The 22,143-nt window shown below is 37.8% G+C and overlaps 1 protein-coding gene across 1 annotated transcript; it reads left to right on the plus strand.

The window, feature by feature from the left end:
• Nucleotides 1-5,170: 5,170 nt before the first annotated feature.
• Nucleotides 5,171-7,329, plus strand: gpr78b (G protein-coupled receptor 78b; the record flags this gene model as incomplete). Its single annotated transcript, XM_079595225.1, has 3 exons — nt 5,171-5,838; nt 5,941-6,054; nt 7,092-7,329. The coding sequence occupies 3 exons, from the start codon at nt 5,171-5,173 to the stop codon at nt 7,327-7,329; spliced, it is 1,020 nt and encodes a 339-aa protein (XP_079451351.1).
• Nucleotides 7,330-22,143: the final 14,814 nt, after the last annotated feature.

Consider the following 22,143-nt stretch of genomic DNA (forward strand, 5'->3'; position numbering starts at 1 on the left):
ACTAAACCCAACAAAACACAAATGTAGATAGGCTTCAAAAGAAACTACAGTGCAAAACACAATCTATGATCAATACAATATACTGTCTATTGTATAAGGGCCGACCTGACACATAGCATAATGCAGTTTCTGTAATTTCAGCTGATGTTAGTGTTTTGTTTGTCATTGTGTTATGATTGACTAAATGTTCCTGTTGGAAGAGAACATGTGTTAGTGTTTTGAATAATTATTTGATTTTAAAACATGTTTGCAGTGTTTTGTTAGATATAGTGTATTGTGTTAGTGTATTATTGTATTTTGAAAATTAGTTTTGGAGTTTAGTTTACAATGTGTGATTTTGAGCATGAAATTAACCGTTTTGCCAATTGTGTGTTTTAGGTGTGTTGGTGCGTTAAGAGTTTAGGAAAATTGTTAAATGTATTGAAAAAACTGTCATAGCGATTGTAAGCTGCAGTAAAGACTTTATTTGCAAAAGAACATTACTGCAAGATATACCTCTCCCTTGTCCTGGTCCTTGCCCCACTCCTCTCCCTTGTCCTGGTACTCGTCTTCCTCTCCCCCCGTGCAGGCATTCTTTCTTTCTTTCTTTCTTTCTTTCTTTCTTTCTTTCTTTCTTTCTTTCTTTCTTTCTTTCTTTCTTTCTTTCTTTCTCTCTTTCTCTCTCTCTCTCTCTTTGTGTTGCTCCATATTGTTCCGTTTCCACACAAGATCAGCCCAAAGAGTCCTCTTTTAGAACATTTGATCATGCGATTGAAAGAACCTCAACACCTGAGTGTGCTTCTGGATGGGAATCAGCTGTAATTTATATATTTGCATAATTTCAATAAGCTGTTTCTCAGTAGCAATGGAATAAAATACAGGGAATATATTTGTGTTTCAATTCACAATATGAACAGCTGTTCACTTTGACTTTAGCCTATATAAGTTATGTTTAGAACATGATGTTATCTGTTCTGACATACAGTGTGAAAGCATTTGTAAATTTGGCAGTAAAATTACATTGTTTTGGTATTGGTTGAGCTTGTGTGTAAAAGAAGTTCAAGCATTTTAAATTTGTGTTAACTGTATGCATTTTGTGTCAAAGCAACAAGAAATGTGTTAATTGTATAGCCTACAAAGACGGATGTTGTGCTAACCGTGTTAAGAGTTTAGGAAACTTGTTAAATGTATTGAAAAAACTGTCATAGCGATTGTAAAAAACTGTAAACACGTATAGGCTAAAGTCAAAGTGAACAGCTGTTCATATTGTGAATTGAAACACAAATATATTCCCTGTATTTTATTCCATTGCTACTGAGAAACAGCTTATTGAAGTTATGCAAATATATAAATTACAGCTGATTCCCATCCAGAAGCACACTCAGGTTTTGAGTTTCTTTCAATCGCATGATCATATGTTACAAAAGAGGACTCTTTGGGCTGATCTTGTGTGGAAAAGGAACAATATAGAGCAACACAAAGAGAGAGAGAGAGAGAGAGAGAGAGAGAGAGAAAGAAAGGAAAGAAAGAAAGAAAGAAAGAAATAAAGAAATAAAGAAAGAAAGAAAGAAAGAAAGAAAGAAAGAAAGAAAGAAAGAAAAAAAAAATGCCTGCACGAGGGAGAGGAAGACGAGTACCAGAACAATGGAGAGGTATATCTTGCAGTAATGTCCTTTTGCAAAATTCAGTTTTTACTGCAGGAATTCTGTGTCTGTCTTTTATTTTTTTTCATAAACTGTACATAAAGCTACTCTGAGATGGTCATTAATTTTGTGTATTGAATTTCTGCAGCAAAAGAAACAAAATGCAAAACTCAACAAAACAAAAATGTAGAGAGGCTTCAAAAGAAACTACAGTGCAAAACACAATGATCAATAAAATATACTGTCTATTGTATAAGGGCAGACCTGACACATAACATAATGCAGTTTCTGTAATTTCAGCTGAAGTTACTGTTTTTTTGTCATTGTGTTATGATTGACTAAATGTTCCTGTTGGAAGAGAACATGTGTTAGTGTTTTGAATAATTATTTGATTTTGAAACATGTTTGCTAGACATAGTCATAGACATAGACATTTTGTTAGACATAGTGTATTGTGTTAGTGTATTATTGTATTTTGAAAATTAGTTTTGGAGTTTAGTTTACAATGTGTGATTTTGAGCATGAAATTAACCGTTTTGACAATTGTGTGTTTTAGGTGTGTTGGTACGTTAAGAGTTTAGGAAAATTGTTAAATGTATTGAAAAAACTGTCATAGCGATCGTAAAAAACTGTAAAAAAAAGGGGGGTGCCGCTTAAGGGGTTATATTCATTCATTGCCAAACTGTTCCTTCAATAGACCTTTTGCCTTCTTATAGTCTTGTTCTGGAGACATGTGTTGTCAGCTTTTAATGAGCTCTTGAGCGTTATCTTTTGTGAACTGAAGGAGGAAGAGTAATCTGTCTTGGTAGTTGTCCGTCTTGCTTTCTACCATGTGCTTAAATGAATGGATACAATTCTTATATTGTATAAGTCTCCAAAGACTTGCAAATTATCTTTAGGCAAAGTGGTTAAACTTTGTTGTTTCACTAGAATGCTTGTCAATTCAATTTGACTTTTAGGATTTCTGTTTTGCCAGTCCTGGAAGCACGTAAACAAGCCATTCTTTTTTCATAATTCATTCTCATAATTCATTAAAGTTATGAAACTTAATTTTCCCCTTAACCAAAATCAATTTGCTCTAGAACAAGAAATAGATTAATAAGGCCAAAGATTGCCGTTTGATATACCCCAAATTAATTATATTTCATGTTTAACCACCATCCACTCAAGTGCCAGCGGCAAATTCCTGGTACTTGCTGAAACGACCACTGACGGCCTGAAGTTTGTCTCTAAAAACAGTTTGTAAAATAGGCACTTTGATTATATATTAGTCACATATTTGAGGTCTAAAAAACAACATTCTTGCCTAAAAAAACTCAACCCCTAACTACATTTTGTGACACAACAACAGTAGTATTTTTAAAAAATATGGTGGATTTGCTCGATCGCTATGACAAGCTACAAGCAAAGGGGTAATCCATCCGCCGGAAACTGAAGCCTCCCCGGGAGCCGCCATTGTAGCAGAACATCACTTGCTGTTAGCATTCCATTGACTCCCATTCATTTTGGCGTCACTTTGACAGCGAATAACTTTACATCTGAGGCATCCAAAGAGACTCCATTTGTCCATTATTTATTTCTAAAGAAACGCGACAATGTCAAGAATATTCAAGTCAAGTCAAGAATATTTATATAGTGCTTTTCACAATACAGATTGTATCAAAGCAGCTTCACAGTATTAAATTAAAATACAATGTATAAAAGGCTCCATTACTTTGTATCTTACGTTATGACCTCGTAGAAGCCGTTTTAGTAAAAAATAGGCTAACGATTGCGTCATAACCACGCGTCTCTCTGTCGCACTGTAGAGAAATTACCGTATAGACAGGTGGAGAAGCTCGCAAGCAATCGGGGGGACGTGGAGGCATAAAGTCAAGGGAGAAGCCCATAGAGAGTCATAAAGTTGCTCCTGCTGCTAGCTCATGGACAGCTAATACTCACGCTCTCCGTCTCTGCGAACTTCGGAAGGGAATGATTCAGATTTCTCTCGGCACAGCTACTAGGAGACTCATGTCACATCTACGTTGTCAAGCTCAGTTTGAGCCTGCGCAGTACGCCTGGCGATCAGGAACTGAGTGCTTCAAACCAGGGGGGCAGTGTTTCGGAAGACACTGAAGCATCCCCGGGCGCCGCCATTGGCTAGCGGACCCCCACCTGCTTTTAACATTCCATTGACTCCCATTCATTTTGGCGTCACTTTGACAGCGAATAACTTTACATCTGAGGCGTTTAAAGACACCGTTTGTCCATTGTTTATTTCTAAAGAAACACGAAAATGTATAAAAGGCTCCATTACCTTGTTGGCCCCGTAGAAGCAGTTTTTGTAAAAATAGGCTAACGATTGCGTCATACCCACGCGACTCTGTCGCACAAGTCAAAATTACCGTATGGACAGGCAGAGAAGCTCGCAAGCAATCGGGAGGACCTGGAGGCATAAAGTCAAGGGAGAAGCCCATAGAGTGATAAAGTTGCTCCCGTTGCTAGCTCATGGACAGCTAATACTCACGCTCTCCGTCTCTGCGAGATTCAGAAGGGAATGATTCAGATTTCTCTCGGCACAGCTACTAGAAGACCTACAGGTTGCTCACGTCACATCTACGTCGTCAAGCTCAGTTTGAGCCTGCGCAGTTCGCCTTGCGATCAGGAAGTGCTTCTAATTGACTTCATTTCTCTCCGTTGAAACCTATGGGGTCGCTGTGTCCAGTTTATATACTGTCTATGCTTCAAACGAGCTTCACTTTTCTCCGTTGAAATCTATGAGGTCGCTGTGTCCATCTTATATACTGTCTATAGCTGCAAGGTGAGCGATACAAACAGTGAAATGTTAGAGAGCTGTTACTGGGTGAAGATCACACGGCTGGAAAAGGCTATCAGCCAATCAGATTCGAGAACCAGAAAGAGCTGTTGTATAATGTGCTGTATTAAATAAACGTGATGTAACAGATTAGTGCCGAATTTTTATAGATCATGCAAACATATCCCTCTCCCAAAATTAAATTTGTACTTGGCGGGGATATAGGCCTACTTTTATTTAAGATATGACATGGGTTTCCAGAAGACTGTTGAAACATAGGTTATTTAGGATGTAGGCTATATTTAAACGCAACCACAAGATTTAAAGTATTTTTTTCTTCTTCAGTATTTGTACAAAACGGCCTCCCACAGTCGCGGCCCTTGTGCGCATGAGCCAAGCGTAATTGAGTCCCTGAGCTTCACCAACACAAGCGTTAAAACGCGCAGGACTGAACGCCTCTATCACGAAGGACAGTGGATGGATTTTACTTCGCCATAAAATATCTTGTCATTATAAATGTTTTTTTTTCTTCTTCTTCTTCTTCTTCTTCTTCTTCTTCTTTTTCTTCTTTTTTTTTATGAGGGAAATGTGCAGGGCTGCAGGCGCTACTATGGTTCAGCACTCTGGACAGCGCGCGCGAGTTGAGCCTAATGTGAGGCTACCGTAATTTTGTCTCAGAGGAAGAATCATGCAGCTAATAACATTCTTCACAAACTGGGGCAAATATATGGCAAGGGGACTTCTGAAGTGAGAAATGGACTTCGTGGAAATACTATTAGCTTTGTTCATCGTTGTTGTTGCGATTGTTTCTTTGTTGTCGAACTTACTGGTGTTGCTATGTTTCATCCACAGCAGCGAAATACGCCGACAGGTGCCAGGGGTGTTCACCATGAACTTGTCGTTTTGCAACATACTGATTTCTGTCCTGAACATGCCGTCCACTTTAATTGGGATTGTAAAGCACCAGCAGTCTTTTGGAGACTGTCTCTGTGGCACGCTAAGCTTTCTGGAGACCTTTCTGACAGCCAATAGCATGCTAAGCATTGCAGCCCTCAGTATAGACCGCTGGATCGCCGTAGTTTTCCCACTGAGTTACTCTAGCAAAATGCGCTACCAGGACGCGTTGGTCATGGTGTGTTATTCTTGGCTTCACTCGTTCACTTTCTCTCTCATCCCCGTGTTTTTCTCATGGTTTGACTACAGTCCCATTTACGCATCCTGCACGTTGCATTTGAGCGAGGAGAGCACACGGATTAAGTTTACTGTGTTCACCATTGTCTTTCATGCCACCAGCTTCATGCTCTCGCTTCTGATTTTGTGCGTTACATACTTAAAGGTGTTAAAAGTTGCACGCTTCCACTGCAAGAGGATTGACATTATAACCATGCAGACCCTCTTCTTACTGGTAGATATTCATCCAAGGTATTTATGATAATTTATTCTTAGTAAGCATCATTGGGATGTTTTACCAGGTTTCCCATTGGAACATGTGTCATTAATATTTTGTCAAACTCTTTTGTATAGTGTTAAGCAGCGCTGTCTTTCAGAACAAAAGAGGAGAAAACAGCGCGCTACTAAGAAGATCAGCATTTTCATTGGCTCTTTCATCATCTGTTTCGCCCCTTATGTTATTACAAGGTATGCCTCTTATTATTTAAAAGCTTAACATTTTACAAACCACTAGGTACACATACTTTGTAATAATCTGGGAGGGGTTGTTTGTATGATAGCCTACAGAGATCTGAATATAGTGAGGCCGATGAGGGACGCAAAAAAGCGGTTTGTAGCGTTCAGTAACGTTGAATTGTGCATTATGATCTTAATTGTTTGCATGTAGAAATGTTTTACTCTTTAAAAGTTAAAAAAGTGCTTTGAAATGGCGTCATTTAATTGAGTCGTGACTCGTGAGATGATGCTAACCAGACAATATTTTTTTTTTTCCACGAATAGCTCTTGTGCGCCAGAGGTGGTGACAGAACACAATCACTTTTCGTCTCTAGGGGGATTCGCTAATGATCTTGAAAGCTCACCCGATGATCTAAAATAAATAAATAAAACAAATTTTCTCATCCATATTTACTTCTCAGTGCTCCTATACTGCTGTGTCTGTAATACCTAATATTCTTACTTCTCTTCCCTTTTGACCGAGTAAAAATGAAACAATGATTACTACAACAATAAAAGCATTTTATCTTTCATTATTTTATGTAGTTTTATATTTGTATATAAAGGGCCTAATTATGTTTCATATTTTCAAAGTTACACTTAATATAACCATTATGCATTACATTTATGGAAAAGTATTTTCCAATATAAATAGACAAAAATTGTCCTTTGGTAAGCCACTCATTTCTCACATGAGAATGAATGGTTGTTATTTAATTTTGTTTGTAATTTTCAGAACAACACATTAACATGTGTCTGAATACATAGTGCGGTTTATCAGTAAATTCTTTGAAAGATATATTGTGTGTGAGAAACCCATGCAAAAATGATTATGGTCTTTTATAAAATGAAAAACTTAATAGGCATTAATCCGTTACTTAAGGGAAGTTATATAACAGATGAATACACAAACAAAATATATTCACTGCTTAAACAGTCATAGTAAATACTGAGTTGTGTTTTTGTGTGGTATTATCCATTGTGTTAATGGAGTTGTCTCTGTTTCACAGGTTGACTGAGCTGCTTCCCTTTGTGGATGTCAACCGACACTGGGGTATTGTCAGCAAGTGTTTAACATACAGCAAGGCAGCTTCAGATCCCTTCGTCTACTCTCTCCTGCGACAGCAGTACAAGAAGGTCTTGATAACAGTGGCCAATCGCCTGTTGAAGCGTGATTTAAACCCATCTTCTGGACACAGCAGCTCTATGGACACAGAGAATGACTACAGTCTTCAGAGAATCAGCTAATGGCATATTCACAAACAGGAAAAGCCAAATGCCTTGTTAAATGTGTGTGTGTGTGTGTGTGTGTGTGTGTGTGTGTGTGTATGTGTGTGTGTGTGTGTGTGCGTGTGTGTGAAAGAATAGGACTGTGTGGTCACAGTTGGCGGCCTTTGCAATTTGGCAGCCAGTTTCAAACAGTTGGAGCCCTCAAAAAAGACAGACAACATATTATACGCAATGCGATTGCAATTACTTTATTATCTCTGTTATATTTAACAATGTTAACTCATATTTTACTCTTAGTCTATTTTTAAACACATTCTATCCCCACTTATCCTCTATCTAAGAACAAAATCAACATTCAATCTTCATCAATCTCAGCCCCTCAGCAAGCACCTTGGACAGCGTGATTAAAAGGCAGTGAGAGCAAAGAAATTAAATCTAGAGAACATCGATTAGACTCATAACTTTGTGTTCAATTGACATCTGGGCAAGTTTGTTCTTTTTTGCAGCATGGTGGACCGCATATATGATTTTATCAGCCTCAAGCACGAGATATAAATATATTGAAAAAAAAAAAAAAAAAAATATTTTTTATGAAACTAAAACTGCCCGTAGATAGCGGTAAATCATTGTCTTGACGAGTGAGTGAATCATTTAGTCAAATGAATTGTTCAAAATGGCTAATTCATTCAAGGACAATGCAAGTGACTGTCTTTATGAGTGAGTCATTGAGTCATTCATTAGACGGATTCTCAAAAAACTTGGATTGATTCCCTGAATTAGGAAATACAAAAAAATTCCAAACCCATCTAAGGGTAAAAATTTAATTGATGTTCAACAAATAAAAAACAGATATAATACAAATGAATAAATGATAAAGCTTGGGTTGCTGAATATTCAATCTCTTACTTCAAAAGCACTATTGTTAATTATATGATTACAGACAGATGTGCTGTGTTTGACAGAAACCTGGCTAAAACCAAACAATTACATTACTTTAAAGGGTAACTAAACCCTAAAACAACTTTTTTTTAGTTAATGATCTGTACGTCTGGGGCTTTATTAATGCTGTTCATTGATTCAAGTCATTTTTTTGACATTTGGGTATAAAGTGTTTTAATTCTACAATATATGGTGTAAAAACGTCTGAGTGCTGCCCTCTTCAGGTTGAACGGTGGCTACTGCAGTTTAATTTTCCTATTGGCAGTTGTAGTACCCTGTGATGTAAGAGGGTACCAGCTAACTACACCCTTGCCTACAGAGAGACATGTCTCAGGTGCACGCCCCCCTCCACTGGGCTCTGGGTGGAGTCAGGCTCTGACCAGGGGTTCAGTTACCCTTTAAATGAGTCCACCCCCCAAGATTACGGTTATAAACATGAACCTCGTCTGAAACGCAAAGAGGGAGGTGTTGCTGTAATTTATAGTAATATTTTCAGAATTACTAAGAAGTCTAGTTTCAAATATAATTATGTTGAAGTGTTGGTGCTTTATATAACAATATCTAAATGTAAATGATAAATCACGTTTGACATTTGTGCTGGCTACTGTATACAGGCCCCCAGGGTACCATACAGACTTTATCAAATAATTAGACTTTCTATCAGAATAAGTATTGGCTGCAGATAAAGTGCTAATTGTTGGTGATTTTAATATACACATAGATAATGAAAAAGATGCATTGGGATTGGCATTTAAAGACATTCTTAACTCTATTGGAGTTAGACAACACACGTGTCAGGACTCATTGTTGTAATCATACTCTAGATTTAATATTATCACAGTGGAATAAATGTTGATGCCGTTGAAATTCTGCAGCAGAGCGATGACATCATTATCTAGTCTCGTGTAAAACTTAATTTAGCCAAGGCTGCAAAGCCGACTCCGTTTTACAAATGTGTTAGACCAATCACTTCTGCCACTAAAGATTGCTTTATTAATAATCTTCCTGATCAATTTCATCATCTCAGCATCCCGGATAGCTTAGACAAACTCGATATTGCGACATAAACCTTAAACTCTCTCTTTTCCAGCACATTAGACACAGTTGATCCTTTACGCTTAAAGAAGATTAAAGGAAATAGTGAAATGCCGTGGTACAACAAGCACACTCAGGCCCTTAAGAGAGCAGCCAGAAAAATGAAGCGCAACTGGAAGAAAACAAAACTAGAGGTATTTCGCATTGCATGGAAAGAGAGCACGATTTTATCCACCTTACTTCTGACGATCTCACTGCGTTTTGAATTATGGGTGGCACTTCCGGTTTGGGGAACTTCCATCCAAAAACGCTGAAACTAATCATTTCAAATCATAAGTTTGCCAAACAAATAAAGCTTATCCGTTAGATTGACTGGATGAGCTGTCAATTACCCTGAGAATGAAAATAACATTACACTTAGTATTTTGACGTGACATGTTATAACATGTCGAGCTCTTTTCAGTCGCTGCTTTCTTTTCCTCATGATCATTTTCTTTTTTGCCTTTGCAATCCGCTGTAAAAGTATGAAAAAGGACAACATATACTGCACATTTGTGGTCTGTTCTCCCGAATTTAATTTACAATATATTCCATTAATAATTCACTGGAATGCATGATAATCTCTCATTATTCTCATCAAATCCTCACGTCTCTTTCCAGGTTTGTTTTCACAGGTAAATGCAATTTATAATCTGTCAAAATGATGGAAATCATTTTGAAATAGTATCACGTAATGCTGAAGTTAATGAACATTTTTGATTAAGACAACATAAGTTACAGATATATTGCAGTGATATTTAACCAAAGACTCGCACTTTTGGGGTTATTTGATCTGTTGAAAGTACCTTGTTGATGCTTTTATACTTTTAAATTTCCTTTTAATGTTCGATGGTTGAACGGTGATTAACGTGGTCTTATGGTGACACTTTCTTAACATATTGCGTTCATAGAGCGAGCCTTTTCACTGATTGTTTACAGCTTAACGGAAGTTATAACTTATAACTATGCAACCATCTACTACAGTTTTGCATCAGGCAGTGCATTGTAGTCTCCCTGACAAATTTTTTTATTAATTCATTGCTGTGAGAGGAAGAATTTTCTAAACTCGTTAAATTATCTAAATCGACAACATGTATGTTAGACTCTATACCGACTAAGCTACTGAAAGAGATGCTTCCAGAGGTCATAAATCCTCTTTTTAATATCATTAATTCTTTATCAAGTACCAAAAACTTTTAAGCTGGCTATGATTAAACCGCTTGTTAAAAAAACGCAACTTAAGTAAATTAAAGTAAATTAAAGTAAATTATCATATAAATGATCTACCTTTTCTGTCAAAAATACTAGAAAAGGCAGTATCTTCACAAATATTTTCCTATTTAGAAAGAAATGATATCTGCGAGGATTTTCAATCAGGATTTAGACTGTACCATAGTACTGAAACAGCTCTTTTTAGAGTATTTAAATGATTTGCTCTTATCATCCTACCGTGGTTGGATCTCTCTATTACTGTTACTGGATCTTAGTGCTGCATTTGACACTATCGACCACAACATCCTTCTAAATAGACTCAAAAATTATGTTGGCATTAGTGGAATTGCAATAGCATGGTTTAAATCATACTTATCTGACCGTTATCAGTTTGTAGCAGTAAATGAAGAGATGTCTTATTGATCAAATGTTCAGTATGGTGTACCACAAGGCTCAGTACTCGGACCGTTGCTGTTCACTCTGTACATGCTACCCTTAGGAGATATCATTAGGCATTAGTTTTCACTGATATGCTGAGCTATATTTCTTCATGCCCTGATGAAACTTATCAATTCACAAAATTAACGGAATGCATAGCAGATATAAAAAACTGGATGACTAGCAATTTCCTACTACTTAATTCAGAAAAAACAGAGATTCAATTATTGGACAAAAAACTTCCTCACGTAATAACCTAGAATACTGTATAACACTTGATGGCTGCCCTGTCAAGTCCTCGTCGTCGGTTAGGAACCTGGGTGTGCTCTTTGATACCAATCTTTCATTTGAAAGTCACGTGTCTAGTATCTGTAAAACCGCATTTTTTTCATCTAAAAAATATATCAAAATTACGTCATATGCTCTCAATGAAAAATGCAGAACAATTAGTTCACGCATTCATGACATCAAGGCTAGATTATTGTAATGCTCTACTGGGTGGTTGCTCGACATGCTTAATAAACAAACTACAGCTTTTTGAAAAATGCAGCAACTAGAGTTCTTACCAGAACCAGGAAATATGACCTTTAGCCCGGTTGTGTCAACACTGCATTGGCTCCCTATTAAACAACGTATACATTTTCAAATATTGGTGATTACTTATGTAAAAGCCGGCTACTCGGCCCAACTTCCGGTTTCCGACCAGCGTCTCGAAGTAATTTGGTTAAATAAGACACATGTTCTCATATGCAGTTATCTCGTTTTAATCTGACTCCATGAATTAAAAAGGTTCAAGGTTTACACTTAAAATAGTTACAACATGGATGTAATGAAATGATCATTTAAATAAGACATGTTCTCATATGCAGTTATCTCGTTTTAATCTGACTCCATGAATTAAAAAGGTTCAATGTGAAATAAGGTTATGTTTACACTTAAAATAGTTACAACATGGATGTAATGAAATGATCATTTAAACGATTAATTGTGCCCAGCATAAATGTAAAATCACTATCAGCACTGCTATGCTGAAAATGTCTGAGTGAAAAGCAAATGTCTTTGTTAGTTTGAAATAATCTTGGATTATTTCCAACCTTACACTTACAAATCACTAAATGGTTTAGCTCCCCAGTACTTGAACGAGCTCTTAACGCACTATGGTCCTTCACGTCTATTGCAATCTCAAAATTCCGGCCAGTTGAAAATACCTAGAATATCAAAATCAACTGCTGGCGGTAGATCCTTTTCCTATTTAGCACCACAATTTTGGAACAATCTTCCAAAGACACAATCTGTCAGTTCAAAAATAGACTAAAAACACATCTCTTAATGCTAATTTCTATTATCACTGTAAAGCTGCTTTGAAACAGTCCATACTGTTAAAAGCGCTATATAAATGAAGGTGACTTGACTTGACTAACGAAACATCACTGTGTTGCTCGGAGACAAGCAATGTCAATGTGGATTTGTTTGGAACTATTTTTTTGACGAAATAGAGAAAAAAACACAGATATGTTAAGTCTAAAATGAAAGCCACCTAATATTAATTGATTTATTGAACTGTTGTTTTCCAGAAAACAGCACACTATCCTGCAAGAACTCATACAGGGAATTTTTTTGACCTATATATCCATATATTGTTAACTTTCTTCTTAAAAGACTTTTCACTCAAAATGCATACTGTACAGTGATGCATTTTATTATATCTTAGTATTGACATTAGTGACAGAACAGCCAAAGCTAAAAATCTCTACTACTAATGTCGGAGCTTCTATAGCTTTTAACATAACTGAATGTACTAGATTCCTATAACAGCTGTTCATAGTGCTAATACTTTGTGCTATTTGGTGGGATGTTGCAAGTTGTTTTTAAAAGATGACTTTGTTAAACTCTTGATGTATAGCTACTTTGCACAGTTCAATAAATGTGGTGTGTACTTATTTATTTACAATGAATTCAGTTAAGCGATTTACAGAGTTCCAGAATTCAAACTAACGAAGAGCTTTATGCAGCTGTATTAGTGCAATATTTGTTAACATTTGTTCAATTCATTGTTTTGTGAAAATGGTGCAATAAAGATATATATATGAATAATGAAATAGAGTAAACCTCTAAATGGAAACATGTACACTATTTTACTAAATTAATAAGACGATTGATTAGATTATTTTATCAGATTTATTTAATCAATGCTATGTATTTTTTTCTACTAGTGCAAGTTTAAAGATGGAACTAGTTAGTGACTTTTTCAGGATCTATGATCTTCTGATAATAAATAAATAATACATTGTTAGTCTTTTAAAACAAGCATAAAAAAAAATGAGAAGAGATGAAACTCAAAGGTCTGTGTCTGGGCTCTGCAGAACATCACTATAGAGGTTATCATGTTCACACAGTATTGGTGAAATGTTAATGGATATTTCCCACTGACACACTACAACAAAATATATAAATAACTGTTTTAAAACCATATTTTTGGGTGAAAATGTTAACGTGCATGCCTAAGACTTTTGCACTATAACGTCTCAAAGACCCTTGAAGGAACCAACCTTCAAAGCTGCCTGAAAAACTGTGTAAGCACAAATGCTGTTTTAAATGCAAAGGGTGGTCACACCAAATATTGATTTGATTTAGTTAATAGAAGTTAACTGATAAATAAAATCTATTTATGACATTATTTTTGAAACCATCCTCAATTTACAGCATTTTTACACAAGTGCCTAAAACTTTTCACAGTACTGTAGCTTTGCAGGTAGGTTTCTTCAAGTGTCTTGGAGACGTTGCCGCAGTTCTTCTAGATTTAGTCTGTCTCAGTTTTTTCTGTTTCTTCATATAATCCCAGATGGACTCGATGGTGAGATCAGATCTCTGTGTGGAGCATACTGGATCAGACTCGTTGTGCATTCAAAAATCTTACTGGATTATTACAATTAATGGCAAAAGGACTATTTGGAAATGTAAATTGATATTTCCAAAAGAGAGATATATTCATTAACAAAAACAGTAACATCTGTAAAAATTGTAACAACCCAATTTTTATATGGTAAAATTTTAATATTCTGTTTCAATTTTATTAAAATGAAATATTTGTCTTCCATAGTAGAATACATTTAGATCATGACAACCACAGTTAAAACTACGTATAACATATTATCAGTTTTTTCTGTTATAGTTTATTATCATATTATCAGTTATTTCGGTCTTAGTTTCAACAACCAACCAAGACAGATATGGATTATGCAGCGAGATTTGCCACGTTATCACAGGAAGGGCTTTAGTTATTGAATTATACTTTGCATTTCAGTCAGTTCGCCGTACAGACGGTGTTTGATGACAAGACTTTAAAGTCTCTCTTTTGGATAAGGGCCAACTATTACCACCCAGTAGACCTCCTAGACACCAAAGGTCTAAGCAGGAGGGAGACCATCCTCCTGTGTCTGGAGAGTGTCTACCACAGCCTGATCCAGAGCCCAGCCCGTCACCACCCCGATCTCACAGCGCCTGAGCCCCCTGCAGACTGGAAGCTTCCGCCTGCCGTGACGAGTGAGCCTGTGCTTGAGAAAGGGAAGACAGCGCCCACCATCGCCCCGTATCCGAATCACCACAGAGTCTCTGACCAGGGGTGTGAGCCGTCCATCGCTGTGGGAGTCCTCGTGGAGTTCAAAGATATGGAAGCAAGCCCCACCCACCCATCAATGAGAGTGAGTACCGGCTGGACTTACTGGACAGTAAGTCTGGACAGTAAGGAGAGAGGAATTCCTTGTGTCCCCTGATATTGCCAGAATGTACATAGTCTTCTTCAGTCCTGCTGACCCCACCCAACCTTCCTCTCCCACCACCTCTACATACTGCCGTCAGGAGTGTTCTGTTTTTTGTTAGTTTTTGTGCTGCCTACTATCTATTCTCATCCTCAGTCTCAGCCAAGCCTGAAACCCAGTCGTCATCATCCCCATCTGTCCCTCTGTGTCACCTCTACCTCCTCTCAGTGGCGTGGATACACCGCGGACCTGCTGGGAGCCTATTTCTCCTGGGCGTCAGTTATTTCGGTCTTAGTTTCACTTTCATGGATTTTTAGTTTGTTTCTATTCAGTCTCCTTTGTTCTTGTCCCCGCCAGTCTTTAGTTGTCATGGTAATTGATATGATTTCTTTATTCTGTTCAGCTGTGTGCCGTTAATTATCCTAGTTTGCCTGTGTATTTATCTGTCTGTGTTTTTAGTTCTCTTTGTTGGTTGTCGTTAACGTTTATGTTGAGTTTGTTGATGTTTTTGTCCAATTCAACAAGTCTTGTTTTATCCTCATCTTCTTCTTGATCCTGTTTGACACCACGCTTAGCTACACCGTGACAGAACGCATTTAGCACCTCACTGGTTTCTATGTTATTTGTATGAAAACCAGTAGCCTAAATACATTTAGTATAAATGCAGAAATGGTATTGTTTAATTACAAAAAAAATACTGTAATTATATTCCATTGCACCTTTAATACATTTCACGAATTCACACTTATTCGCCACGTATTTGGCGTGCTCTCCGGGGGGAGGGCTCCGAGCTCGGAGTACAGAGTACACCCCCCATATGTAAGTTTTTAGGAATAGAAGTGTGGAGAAGGGGTGGTGGAGGGATACTGCTAAACTGTCAATGGATTGAGGTGAGACTGCTGAATTATACCTCTTATCATTGATTGCTGAGTGCTCTCCACTTGTGTTAATTATCTGAACGTGCTCCTCCCGAACTTTGTTAATAAAATATAATTTCACGAGTTCACACTTACATATAATTAGAGGGGGAAAGTTTAATGCGTATTTGGCATGCTGTCCAGGGGGAGGGCTCCGAGCTCGGAGTTCGGCGCGAACCCAGAGTACTCCCCCCAAAAGGCTAAAGAGCAGAGGACAGCCGCCAGACTATAGCTTTGGAAAGCATCTGAGGACCATCTCCCAAGAGCTTGGATCTGCTGTTGGAGAGGCCTTTTTGGGCTGCTGAAGTTGCTGCCCCGATACGGAAAGAGTGACTTGAAAAATTCTTTGCTGGAATGCCTGACTGTTAAGACAACGAAACCGCACACACTTTGTAAAAAATAATAATACCCTTTTATTTACAGGGCCAAACTGGACACAATATTAACTTAAATATTTAAATATTTTCTGATTTCTGATTAAATGAAAAATTGCACTGTTTAATAGGCTATTGATGTAAAACACTTAAGTTCAGATCAACATTTTGTCTTCACATATTATGACTTTTACTTTAAGCAGAGAAATATCTGACACTGAGCAGAAATATTGAACATATAAAGAAGTGTTGGAACTTTGTTAAAACATTTTGCACACGTTGTCACACTCTGTTGAATGGCAACGGTGTTTGCTAGCCTACTTGATATGCAAGATTTGCAGTTAGCATTAAAAATAGGCCTGCTAGACTTACCCGAAGAGGAACGGCTGCTGTTATCATCATCTGTGATGTCACGACCCGATCACACTAAATACGTCTCTATAACACGCAGTGTGTTTATCGTGTAATTTATACGCCGAAAAGTTTTTACGTGCATAGGATACGCATGGGTTGGTTAGGGTAGGTTTAGTAGTGGTGTGGGGTGCGTGTGTGTTACTGTTACATGTTTGGGTAGAATTAGTGGTGTGGGATGCGTGTGTGTTACACGCAATGAAGTGCGTAGGCTAAAAAACTGCGTATCATATAGGCTACACGCAAAAATTGCACGATAAACACACTGCGTGCTATAGAGACGGCAGCTGCTGAACTTGAACTTTCGTCAAGCGTGTCAGAGGTTCTGGGTTCTAATCCGCATTCGTACTGTTTTTTTTCCTCATCAAAACCGATTATGCTCATCAGTGGTTGCATATCAAGCAATCGGCGCGCGTCCAATGAAGACAGTGCGGTGTGCGCGAGGTGAAAACACTGTATCCGCGCCACTGATCGCAGCAGCAACGAGCACTTTGATCACTTGATTTAAAAAACACATTTCAGCGCTAGGTCGTCTCTTATTTAACAAATGAACAAAATTAATGCTCTGCTGGTTAAGGGGGGGGGGTTATCGAAAAGTCGGGCACCGAAATCAGGCACCGAAATTTTTGTTCTTATTCGGTCTGGTTACTACCGTTTATGTCGGAGCCGGTTCCCTATTGGCACCGAGTTTCGGTACCCAACCCTAATGAACAGGGGTTCCAGAGGAGATTTAGCCTGAGAGCTTCTCCATTGCTGATATGCCAGAAAGGACTGGTATGGTTGAATTGGCGATGAGAGGTTAAAATGTAGATGAAATTACCTTTTTTGGTTTGGTCGATTTTACTTTGCTTAATCAAATATGAGATTATTTCACCATCTGGTACTGACCAGTGGAGTGGATTTTTGGGTCGAATTTGGAAGTGATAGCGAGTTCTGAGCATCAAAAAAAAAAAAAAAAAAAGGCTAGGATAAACATGGCTTCGAGTGTGCGTGCGGTATAGAGGGGCTGGTAGCCTGTGCGGAGGGTGTGAATACATTTGTTGAGAATGTCCAGCGTTTTGTGTTGTCTGGCATCGGGACGGGTGGGCTGGGATCTGTGAATCCCTTTGATCAGAATGGAGGTTTGTGAATTGTTTATCTCCGGGAAGGGAGCTGGATGCCGCTCAAGTAACCTTTGATGGACCCGACTTGTAGGCCCTTAACGCTTTTAAAGAGCGCGATGGATTATAGGGTGATAGAAGATCTGTTAAATAGACTGGAGCTAAGCCGTTTAGGGCTTTATAAGTCAGTAACAATACCTTATAATTAATACGGAACTTTATAGGTAACCAATGTAGTGATGATAAGATCAGTGTTATATGATCATATTTTCTTGATCTAGTAAGCGGCTCTAGCGGCTGCAACTCTAGCGGCTGCATTTTGGACTAACTGTAGCTTGTTTATTGAGGATGCAGGACAACCAGCTAATAGAGCATTACAGTAATCTAGTCTCGAGGTCATGAATGCATGAACAAACTTTTCTGCATCAGAAACTGATAGCATATTACGTAGCTTAGCAATGTTTCTAAGGTGGAAAAAGGCAGTTTTTGTAACATATGAAATATGATTTTTAAAAGACAGGTTGCAGTCTAGTATGACACCCAGGTCTTTTACTGTAGAGGATAGAGTAGCAGGACATCCTACTATGTTAAAGTTGTATTGTGAGATGTTTTGTTGGCGGTTTTTTGAACCGATAAGTAGTACATCTGTCTTGTCTGGATTTAATAAAAGAAAATTACGCGTCATCCAATCTTTTATATCTTTAACACACTCTGTCAATTTTGATAATTTAGCGTTTTCATCCGGCCGTGATGAAATATATATTTGAGTGTCATCAGCATAACAACGGAAACTAATTCCATGTTTCCTTATAATATTTCCAAGTGGCAGCATATATATTGAGAATAATAGAGGGCCTAGCACAGATCCCTGCGGCACTCCATAGTTTACTGAATGTGCCGCCCATTGATTGAATGCGAGACTCCGGTTCCTTTTACAGATGTTTATTAACACCGTAGAACTAAAAGTTCAGATAGACAAAATAAAAGACAACATCAAATATTGCAATCGTTACATAAATAGCATGGCTTAGCACTGCAGATAATGCTAATAAAGAATAGTGTAATACTGACCACTTTAGCCTGCTTCTCAACCAACGGCAGAGTCATTTCCCAGATGCAATCTTCACAGTCGAAATATATGATTCTTCAGCTTACACACAGATAAAGCAAACACCACGAAGCATGTAGTAATAAAGAAACAAAAAACTAGCAGGTAAAATCACCGCTACATCACTGCTACATGTGAGCTTTGGTATCTGAGTTTCACTTATGGCGCTTGCTAGCCTGGGAAAACCCAGACCACTCTCAGTTGTAACTGAGTAAGGGTCTGGCAAAGCTCCATAGACAATTCATTTCCACAGGGGCGTCACCAACGGACGTCGGATAGATCTAAAACCAATCAGAGCGATGAATGTCATGACGTATGCAGAGCGACGGAGAAACATCTCGAGACTCTCAGCAATTCTCTGTTTGTGTTAACGAAAATTACAATTTTAAATCGCTTGAAACAGACGCGATAGCTGATTCGAACGAGTGATGTTGTGATGTTCCACGGCGGCATCCATCTCTGTAATGTACAAAATATGCGTTACCGTCTCTGCTCTGTCGTCATCGTGTAAATCCCGCCCCAACGTTTCTGATTGGTGCCGCGATTTCGGCGGATTGGAAATGGGTTTCAATGGGCTCTTTGCCAGACCCACTTGCAGAGCAAATCTAAATTTGCCGGAAGTGGTCTGGGTTTTCCCAGGCTAGGCGCTTGCCGGTGTGGTGAAGTGTTTGGTCCGGATGAAGTGTTGAGTCCGGGCTAAGGACCCTTTAGTATGCCAGTAGTATGCCTGATTTAAATCTGTTCTCGCGATAACTTGTAGCTAAATTTAAAAATACTACTATTACGGTATATTGTGTCACGAAATGTAGTTTTTATAGTTTTTCAGTCAACAATGTAGTTGTTTAAAGCGCAAATATGTTGTTTATTTATACAGTTAGCGCATATTTTAAATTTTGATCTGACGTTTTCGGAGTTGTGAAAAATACTACCGTTATTGTGTCACGAAATGTAGTTGTTATAGTTTTTCAGTCGACAATGTAGTTGTTTAAAGCGCAAATATGTTGTTTATTTATACAGATAGCGCCTATTTTAAATTTTGATCTGACGTTTTCGGAGTTGTGAGATCCAGGCGATCACCGGCTGCTCAGCGCTCATGTTACCCCGCCTAGAACAGCCTTACCTCGGCTAGTCCTTCTGATGTTTGCCGCTGGCTGATGTCTCTAGTCTAGTGGTTAAACATGAGATAATATTCGTCTTGTGTAGGCTATATCTAACGGGCGATATTTGATCTTATTAATCTTTAATTTGTTCCCCGACAAATCGTTTTGGTTGAGGGCAAAGTTTAGTTTCATAACTTTATGATTTAGGCTATTTAACGTTGTAGCCTGCAGACTTATGTTTGACTGAATCGTTTAACTTACTTTATTTTTTGACTTGTATAGCTTCTTATGCCTTTTAGGCTACTTATACTTTTATAATGTCTATTATTGATCAATAAAACTGAAATGTAACAAAAAGAGACAGGGTTGTGTCATTTTATTCGATATAGCCTATGTAAGAATATTTTAATATATAAACCGTTAGCAGAAATAAGTTACATTTAACTAAGTTAAAAATTACAATAAAGAACAATAGACTGTTTTTTATTCATGTGTATTATTCTAGATAATTAATGAAGTACAGTTACATGCTAGTGTGCATATATATTTAACTATATGAGGGGCTAAAATGGAAATGGATGATTCTTTCTCTTTCTTTCAGAAATGTGTGAAGAGAGCCAGAGAGATATGCCACGATGGCATATTGTGCACCCACCCAATGTCCCAGAAGTAATAGTTTTCTTCTGCTATTTATTGTACAACATTAAACTTTTAACAGATTTGTTTTGTACAACTAAGGCGAGGTAATAATGTATTTTTATATAACTGTGTGTTAATAGTGCTGTTATCCCTTTTCTCTATAGCCTACATTTCTCACTATTACAATGTGTTTTTTCATCCAACAACAGTCTGGATCATTGGAGACTCTACGTCCGGCGTGGGGCTGAGAGAGCGGCAAAGAACATGGGGAATGGCCTTGGCATTGAGGATGTCTACATTTCTTGGTTCGGCTTGGCTGGTCTGCGGTGGAAGAGCCTTCTCCCTTGATTTTTTTGAATACACATCAGAAAACATCCAAAAAAATAAGCTGTAATTGGACACAATCCCACCTGCAATCTATTGCATATGGCTTTAGACCGTTTGTTTGGTAGACGTTTTAATTAAAGTTCCTGTCATGATAAAAAAACTATTTTACTGCACTCAACAGGCCCCCCAGACTCAGAGTCCCTAACACTAAGTTGCATCCCAAAATTCCACTATTTTGTATAATGGAATAAACTTCTGATCTTGAATCTGATAAACTTTTTAGACCTAAAAAATCTATAAGTAGTGTAGTACTAGCTAGGGCTTATAGATTTTTTGGGTCTAAAAATAAAGTTTATCAGATCTTCTCGAAACCTTGGATTTTGATAAGGGGTTCTAGAGCCTTCCACAGCTGAGATATGGAGATCCCACGCAGCATTTATTCCATTGTACAAAATATTTGAATTTTGGGATGCAACTTAGTGTTACGGACTCTGGGGAGCCTGTGAGGGTGATCGCAAAAGACCTGAGTAACCATTAAATAACAGGCATATGTCATCCCAATTCACCATACGATCCCTCCGAGTCATTATGTGTCCAATGGCAGCTTATTTGTATGGGCGCTTGTCCACAAACCTCCTATACTTCTTATATTATTAAACAACATTTTTATGGTAACCTACTATTTCTTTTAGATTCTTGACACAAGGATCGCACAGCTCTGTAAAGCACATGGTGGAACTGCATTACAGGTGCACACATTTGTTCTCTGGTGGCGATCCTTCACTAACAGTAACACGAAACATGTGGATGACAGTCACATTTCTTGTCTGAAGGTAAATTAAAATCTATAAATTAAATCTCAGGGGCAGAGGGGACACATTCCAGCACCAATTATTTACTTACAAATATTTTAAAGGACCTTGATGACAATGACATGGTCCTTATTCCAAGAATTGTTGGTGGACAGAGCCCTGAAAAGGGAAATCACTTAATTTTGTGGGTATGTGTGGGAAAAAAAAAATATATACATTTTTGCTCAACAGTTGTTACTCTTTGTGGTTAAAGCAGTTTCTTTTTGTTTTGTAAAGGTCTTGGATGGTTTGAGGAATCATATTCGAGTGTACGACCCCATTGGCAACTACAAGTCCATTTCTGAGATGGACCTGGCTATACTATGGTATTTTGTGCATTGTAAATGGCACAATTTTTATCTTCATTTACTAATGTACATTTCTTAATTTCTTTTTTCTTTTGTACAAAAGCAATGCATTCCGAAATACTTGGGACGTGGGAAAATGGACTGTTGAGTACCCAGAACAGTGGAGGCTGTCTGACTCTAACAACTGTGGGGTTTTGGTCTGTACAGTAAGTTAAATAAATGCTTTTATTTGTATATTTTTTGTGTATTACATCTACATTACTGCAACAACTGTGT

Source organism: Phoxinus phoxinus (assembly GCF_949152265.1).
Source record: "Phoxinus phoxinus genome assembly, chromosome: 2".
Taxonomy (NCBI): Eukaryota; Metazoa; Chordata; class Actinopteri; order Cypriniformes; family Leuciscidae; genus Phoxinus; species Phoxinus phoxinus.